The sequence below is a fragment of the Antrostomus carolinensis genome, unplaced genomic scaffold, assembly GCF_000700745.2.
Source record: "Antrostomus carolinensis isolate BGI_N321 unplaced genomic scaffold, ASM70074v2 scaffold19823, whole genome shotgun sequence".
NCBI lineage: Eukaryota > Metazoa > Chordata > Aves > Caprimulgiformes > Caprimulgidae > Antrostomus > Antrostomus carolinensis.
This window is the reverse complement of record NW_010303404.1, coordinates 12,620-21,302: the sequence shown is the minus strand read 5'-3', so window position 1 is coordinate 21,302 and position 8,683 is coordinate 12,620. Positions and strand designations below refer to the sequence as shown.

Below are 8,683 nucleotides of genomic sequence, written 5' to 3'. Positions count from 1 at the left end.
GTTCAGCAGCCGGGCTGCAGCCCAGCACAGCTTCACCCCTGCCCCGCGGCCGCAAAGGGCGGGGAACAAAGGGAGGAGAACCTGGCTGGTCGTGGTGACTCTCCATGGGGTTTGAATTCCCCTGCCTGACTAAGGTCATCTCGCTCTTTTCTTTATGGGCTTTGTTTTTTGTTTAGTTTTGGGTTTTTTTTTCCCCTTGTCTCTGTGTGGAACCGGCAATTGCTTCTCAGCAGGGAATTCTTGCTATTATTTATCCTTTATTCCATCAGCCAAGGTTACTATTTCTCCTTGACCCCATCCCCTTCATGAGAAGGGACTTTGGAGCAACAGAATTTCTGTCTAAAGAATTTTTATAGCTCTCTATTGTGAGAGTCAAATGTCATGGGCAGTATTCTGTACAGACTGACCTCTCACATCCAACACTTCTGGGCTCTTCCATTTGCAGCAGACATCTGATGGAGCACTGAAGTGTCTAGAACCAGTGATATATCTGGGAGTAGCCATCCTCTTTTCCCTTTCATCCCCTGTCCTTAGTTACAAGATCTTACTCCTTAGAGAAAGACAAAGGAAGTTCTTGAACTTGTTCTTATTTGCTGTATATTTTATATATATACCTTTTCAAATTGTATTTTCCCATCTGTTTCTCAAAAAGTTTGCCTGTTTGTGATGATGGAGACTGTTCAGGCAACTCTTAACACACTGTCACATACAGTGAGCTTTTGCAGAGAAGCTAACATCTATATTTGTTTTTGGTTTTTTTTCTAGCTGTCCTCTGGGTTAATAATTGAATTTTCCGATAATGGCACGGATGAGATTGGCTCAGGTGATTATGGAGACTACGGAGAGCCATGCTTTCAGCATGAGAACGCTGATTTCAACCGGATCTTCTTGCCAACGATCTACTCCATCATCTTCGTAACGGGAATAATCGGCAATGGATTGGTTATTGTTGTTATGGGCTACCAGAAGAAACAAAGAAGCATGACTGATAAATACAGGCTGCACCTCTCTGTGGCTGACCTCCTTTTCGTCATCACCTTGCCATTCTGGTCTGTGGATGCGGCCATAAGCTGGTACTTTGGGAATGTTCTGTGTAAGGCAGTTCACGTCATTTACACCGTCAACCTCTATAGCAGTGTCTTGATTTTGGCCTTTATAAGTTTAGATCGTTACCTGGCAATAGTCCACGCTACCAACAGCCAGCGACCACGAAAGCTGCTGGCTGAGAAGGTGGTGTATGTAGGCGTGTGGCTACCAGCTGTGCTTTTAACAGTGCCTGATATCATTTTTGCCAGTACTAGTGAAGTAGAAGGAAAGTATCTATGTGATCGCATGTACCCTCATGAAAACTGGCTGATTTCTTTCAGATTTCAGCATATCTTGGTGGGACTTGTCTTGCCTGGTCTCGTAATCCTGACTTGCTACTGTATTATAATATCTAAGCTGTCACATTCAAAAGGCCACCAGAAGCGCAAAGCCTTAAAGACAACGGTTATCCTCATCCTCGCCTTCTTTGCCTGCTGGCTGCCCTATTATATCGGCATCAGCATTGACACGTTCATCTTGCTAGGAGTCATCAGGCATCGCTGCAGCTTGGAGACGATAGTGCATAAATGGATCTCCATTACCGAAGCCCTGGCGTTCTTCCACTGTTGCCTGAATCCAATTCTGTATGCCTTCCTGGGGGCCAAATTCAAAACGTCGGCACAGAATGCCTTGACATCAGTTAGCAGAGGATCAAGCCTCAAGATTCTTTCAAAAAGCAAACGTGGGGGACACTCTTCTGTTTCTACAGAGTCCGAGTCTTCAAGTTTCCATTCCAGCTAACGCTGCTCCTTGCCATCATTTTATAAACAGACACTTTAAAGTTGTGCAAGATTTCAGAAAAACAAGACTGACCATAATGTACAGATTTATTTACAGTTGGGAATTTTATATTGTTTCTTTTAGTCTTTGTGAAGTTTAATTGACTTATTTATATAAAAAAAACCCTTTTGTATTGATGACAAACTGTCTAGGCAGGTCCTGTGGACAAGTGGGTAGTTCACAAAAGTTTTAGTGCTTGTCTGTATGTATAGATATGTGAACTAAACACTTCTGGATTGTAGCAAGTGACTGTTAAAAAGTTTAGAAAATATTTCTCTGTTGTTTATATGTAAATGTTTTCAGTGTTGCTGTTAAATTCTTAAAAAATTTTTGGCTGGAGATTTTTACCTTACTACAAGATGTTTGGTTTACAATAGCTTAATTCTGCTGTAGAAATGGCACTTATAACCAAAGCCTCTTCTGTTGTATGCTAGGGGGGTTTTTTTCCCCACTTTCAATAATGAATGGTTTGCAAAATTTCCTGTTCAAGGTAAATAAAATTATATGACAAAAAGTTATTTTGAGTGGTATTGTTATTTCTGGTTAGATGTGTTTCTCGGTGCTTATACGTACAATTCTCAATGCACAATAATTTCTTTGAAAATTGCAAGGCTCTTGTATGAAAAGCAGGAAAATGAGTTTCAGTACATACTGATGATTCACTTGACACCTGTGAGTTCCAAGTCATTTGTTTTTTTCAGCAGAATACACTTACCCCAGTTAACATTATCTTTAGAATGACTTAAACAATCACTTTAAACAAAGAACTTTTTGAGGGCAAAAGATCTACAAATGAAAACCAATCTATTTATGCAATTGCTAAAGTTTACAGCTTCTTAGGAGACAAACTAAGATTACTGCATGTGACTAACCTTTATGCCATGCATATAAAGTCAATCCTAAATTTCTTCTGCCTTTTGCTGTTCTTCTAAATTTAGTTTCACATGTTAATAGTAATAAAAAGGTAGTTGAATCAAAGCCATTTTGCTATTTGATTTTGCCTTTAGACTAGAAATAAAGTTATCGGTGTATCTCCTGGAAGATGAGTGCTTTTTCTCTATGGAGCTTCTCTATCTTGTCTACATCCAGTTTTTCTTCAGATAATATAATAATCTTAACTTGTCTACATCCAATTTCTCTCAAGATTATATATTAATCTTAACATTCTTTATAACGCTCCAGAATGTGTATTAATACTGAAATATTATTTAAGTTAGTCAGATCTTTATGATAGTAGAGTGCATTCAAAAGTAATGAATACCCAAAAGGACAGAGCTATTGAGAATATTTGCATGTTCATATATTTAAAAAACAAACGCAACTGTTACTGATCTAAAAATAATAAATGGTTTAGAAGTAAAAAATCCAAGAAATAAACTATACCTACTAGTCACACAGAACTGAAATAAGCAACCTGGATATTCCAATGATATTACCCAGAAAGAATGCATTTGCACAAGCACGGCACCCTAGTGATTTTGTAAAGCATGTACCACTATGTTAAACTACACACTAAATTGCATGGTTTACTTCAGATATTTTCATAAATACAAGGCCTTTTTGTTTCCAACTTCCCTCCTCCTCTACAGTCAGGAGGCTGCAACCTTGGCTGCATCCTGCACAGTTTTTCCCTTGCAATGACCGTACTGGGCACCTGATTCTATGTTGAGCAGATGCAGTTTGCTGAACCAGCACAAAACTAACCTGGCAGGAAAAAAACCTATTTTTCCAGTAATGCAATGAATTGAATGAGCTCAATGAGGAATCCAACAACCACGACAAAAGTGCAAGACCCTGTCACCTGAAGCCAAGCAAAGGGAGAGAAAAGTGAGATAAAAGGAAGAGGAAGCAGGACTCCCCTTTTAGCAACTAAACTTTAAGATCAGTTCAACACTAATGTGTATCTTCACGTAACATAAATTAACAACAGGAAAAGATGCATCCTCCGGAAACAAAAGGTCTCACTTTCATCAAGTCATTCCTCGTTAGCAGAGCTGAGAAATGAGGAAAACATGGTAAAGGAGCAGAATTTCTTAAATGGTTTATTTTTGTTGTTGGTTTGTGTGTTTTCTTAATTTAGTGAGGGCTTCCCCGTGAAGAATTTCTTGTTCTAAATGATTCTGGTTTCCAACCCAGCCCAATCAATCACTGGGATTTAATTGCACTTATAAAGTACTTACTGGCTATCAACACACTGCTGCTTATTTGTTGAGGAAATGTTTAAAGCCCTTTAGCATTAATTTAGATTATTCCCATTATACTTCAGTCAGCCTACTCTTACCTCAAGCAGAGAGTTAGCAGGGAAGAGGGTGCAAGATAGAATAAATTCAGCAGCCCACGTTACTGCCAAAGACCACTAAAAAGACACTTTAAACAAACAAGATAAAGCATTTGTGCAGAAAATAAATTAGCAAAATCAAAACATAACCCATGCCCCAGAGGGACGAGACCTACATTAGTTTTGTACCACTGCCATTGTTTTCAGTAGAATTAGTGAAACTCTGGACAGAAGGACTTCTTGAAAAGAAACTGCAACATCACTGGAGTTTCGCTCCAACAAGAAAAATTAGTCAAAAGCCTCATGTATTTATTTTTAAATGACTTTATATATCTATAAATATAACATATATTTGTACTGTTTACAGAGCAAATATTTGCAAATTGAGTTAAGTTGTCATGAGGAAACATAGTAAGAAATTATTAATCCAGTTCTGTCCTTTTACCTCTGAGTAAGTCAGAGCAAATCAGGCAAATTTCTCTCAAAGCCACTGAGCTATTCCAAATATATCATGTTGGTAAAAAATATGAATTTATTCCCCTCTAAAACAAAATCACCTTTAAGCTTATTTTTGTTGAGGCTGTGACTTTTTTTTCACCTTTGTAAATCAAAAGTAGTCTCAGTAAATGCATTTCTCAATGGGTAAATTCAGTGACAGAGGTGAATAGACCTAATTTTATAATTTATACTTTGGACTAATCCACATACATCAAGAACTTTCCAAAGTTTTCCAAGAGACTTTTCATGTCTTTTTCCAAATTACTCCTCTCTAGTATACAGAAGAATCATAATTACATTCTTCAAGACTCACACAAACACTTTCTTGATGTCATAAAATAATAGCTGTGCCCAAGTAATTTTAAATACACAACTCAAGACATAGAACAGAAAACAATTGTGAGTACCAGTGAATATTGGTTACAAAACAGTTAAAAACATTACCTGGTAATTTAAAATATTTTTAATATATTTACAAAGGTATTAAGTACATTATAATGTATTTACAAAGACTCTGTCCACAGAACGGAGGCACTAAGTATTTTACCATGGTTGTTACAACATGCCAACGGCAAAATGCTGCACTAAAAGATGGATATTCACCTAATACTATAATGCACACTTTTGGAGTGCCTAAGATTAGTCAGAAATCCTTTGGATCACACAAGGATAAACCAAGAACAGAACTTGTACATGAACTTGCTTCCTCTGAAATGCTGTTTGGAAGTCAAGTTAGAATACTTAAAGCAGTAGGATAAAATTACAGTATAATTCATTATTGGTATGGAGTTTTGTTACTCTGTCTAATCAGGTTGTACAGAGTCCATGTTTGAGGAGCATGTGAACAGACGAGTGGTGGTAGTGGGGGTGTCAGAGCTAATGTATGCAGGATATAGAGGGCAGTGGGGAAGGTGGAGTTCCTTGTTTTTTTCTTGGCTAGTCTTATGACACAATCATTATACAGGGGGTTCAACTTCTATGCATATACATAAATCAAAACAAAATCACCACGAAAATAAAAAGGAAGTAGCAGCAATAACATGGAGCCATTCATACAAATGAATGGTTTATCTTGTGATGGTTGAGCTCTAGTTGGACAATGTACAAAGTGACCACCTCTCGATGTTTGGTTGAAAAGGCCATTTTTTATATTGTTTGGGAAAGGAAACAGCATGACGAGGAAGTACTTCCTTGAGCCAGGCATGCCTCCAAATTCTCCTAACAATGGAGTATTCTCATATTCTCATAGTGCTGAAACTTAGGAAACACTTGAGCAGATAGGGCACCAGAGTTCTTGCTCAAAGGATGCCACTCCCTCACTTTATGTTTTGAAAGAGCTATACAGACTCTTTTTCACAGCCATAAATCACGTGTCAATTGAAATTACATGAGCACTGGGATTATTTCATATAAAGAAAGGCACAGATTTCTTAAATTCTTTTCTCTCTTTATGCAAAAAAATTTTCTGTCACTCTTAATTTTGTCCAAAAAGCTTTAATCAACAGAATGAAGTTTAAAGATCGTTTGTTTTAACATCAACACTGTCACTATCCTCCCACCATTCTAGTTCTAACAGGACATAGAACAAAACAATGCTATGCTTATTGTTTTTGAAAACATATTTTGATAGCAGTTGATTATAAGCATATTTGGTGTTTATCTCTATATATTTTTGACATAAATATATCTACATATATATATAGCAATGTAGATTATAAGCACCATTTTCAGTTATTGATACAAATGACCCAGGCTCCAGCACAGCTACTACTGGCTTCAGAGGAGTCTGGTTTCATTACAGATGTAGTAGGCATTGATTAAAATTACTATTTTCTTAAAAGGACAAGCAGCTTTAGTGACAAGCTCCCACGGAATTCAGAGAAAGCAGAGTACCTCAAGAATTTTGCTTCGTAGAGTGTAAATCCTTATAGCCCAAATCAATTACAAATGAAGATTATGAGTTCCTCTGATTTCAGCTGCATTCCGAGATCTACAAGAAATTAAATCTTCCAGGATGGAGCAGGTGGAGTTTTTCTCATGAATGTAACAGAAATAAATGTTCAGCAGAATGGTTTTCTCTTACTGAAGGCATGCAAGCTTTGCATACCCAGCTATCAACAGGCTGACAGTAATTTGTCTTCAGTGGGATAGTGTTTGAAAGAAATAGGTCAACATTTTAAATATCCTTATCTTTTGGAATTCACACCAGGAACAGATTCTCACCACACAAACTTGTCAAACTAAGTAGAAATTGTGAGACATTTTTTTGAAGGGTTACATTGTAAAGAGTTCTTCAGCTTTTGGTTTGGTTTCGTTTGAGTTTGGGGGTTTTTTTGTGTTGATGCTGCCTTTTTTTTCTACCATCCTCTTCTCACAGCTTCTATTCTACGTGACTTTTCCTTTAAAAATATATCTTTATAGAATTTTTAATGGCTCTGTGCTGTTAAGGCTACACACAATATCCTGGACAAGTAAGAAAAAGTAAAGAGAAACTGTTAAAAAATTGTTAAAAAAATTGTTAAAAAAATACAGCTTTCATAACAGTTTCTATGTCTTTTCATGTGCATTTCCCTTCCAACATCTGCTTTTCTTTAGCCAAAAGACAAATGACATCTATATCATATGAAAAGTTTAAACTCAAAGATTGGTTTTATTCTCAAGTTTCTTAAAGTGCAAACACAACACACTTTATTATTTTCCTGGCTCTTTCCTATTCAGCATGCTGTAATCGGGCAGATCTCTGGTCTAGATAAGAGAGGTCTGGATAAGAAAGGCTGAGGGGGCCCCTTACCTGCGTGCGAGTGTCATCACTGATGGCAACACAGCTACAAGGACACGGGCTGTCCATAAATCCCAGCTGATGCACTCTGCAAGGCTACAATAAGACTGGACAGCAACAATTATCACTGGTAATACTCCTAATGTATCGCCTTGCCAAAGGTGAGCATGACACTCCTCAACAGACATATTACAAAATAAACCTGAAAAGTTCAAATAGAACTTATTTCCTGAACTCTTCTTTCACAACTACTCAACCTTTATTGGACATCCCACCTGTCACCTTTCTTATGGTTACCTCTTTTCAATACTGCCCCCTCTTAGGCTAATATTTGCTTTCTTTTCCTTAGGGACAATATCTAATATTTAAAATATCTTTAAAAATATCCATTCTGCCAAGTCTGTCTACATGACACCAAAGAGAGAAATGTTGGTATGCTCAGTAGTAGAAGACCTCAGTTTCCACAGATCAACTCTGTGTCTAAAATCTGTGGAAAGTAAGAGAATAATTCTGGGTTTTTATAGACACGTTTTAATGTGACAGCAATAGATGTGTCTTGTCAATATTAGGTTCATTGCAAGCCTGAAATCGATTATTCCTGCTCTTTGGTGGAGGAATTACATCCCTTATACAAGTGTTAAGTGCACTGCTGGAACTCAGTACAGGAATGCAGTGGTAAGAGAAGCTAGAGTCTCCAACATGAATAAAAGGGAAGAAGGGCACGGTTTCATGTTAGATGTAACTTGGCAGCAAAGTAGATGAAATGAGTTCCTGCTCTCCCTTACCTCTTAGTACTTACTACCTTCCTTTCCATGGCCTTTCAGTTCATGTCCCCACCCCCCTTTGCTTGCTGCCTTTCTCCCCAACCCCATTGTGGTGATCCTTTAGCAGTGCCACCCTGCATGGAACTGGGCACTCATATCGTGCTGACACAAGGGAACTGAGCGGATTGATGATCCGAGGGCTGGAGCACCTCTCCTATGAGGACAGGCTGAGAGAGTTGGGGCTGTTCAGCCTGGAAAAGAGAAGGCTCTGGGGAGATCTTATAGCGGCCTTCCAATACCTGAAGGGGCCGATAGAAAGCTGGGGAAGGACTTTTCATAAGGGCAGTTAATGACAGAACAAGGGGAAATGGGTTTAAAATGAAAGAGGGGAGGTTTAGATGAGATATTAGGAAGAAGTTTTTCACTGTGAGGGTGGTCAGACACTGGAACAGGTTGCCCAGAGAAGCTGTGGCTGGTCCTCCCCCGCAGCGTTTCAAG

General features: G+C 38.1%; 1 protein-coding gene across 1 annotated transcript; it reads left to right on the top strand.

The window, feature by feature from the left end:
• Positions 1 to 765: 765 nt before the first annotated feature.
• On the top strand, positions 766 to 2,370 carry CXCR4 (C-X-C motif chemokine receptor 4; the record flags this gene model as incomplete). The annotated part of the gene is made up of 1 exon (XM_010164088.1): positions 766 to 2,370. A coding segment is annotated over one exon (1,062 nt), but the record flags the coding sequence as incomplete, so codon positions are not given.
• Positions 2,371 to 8,683: the final 6,313 nt, after the last annotated feature.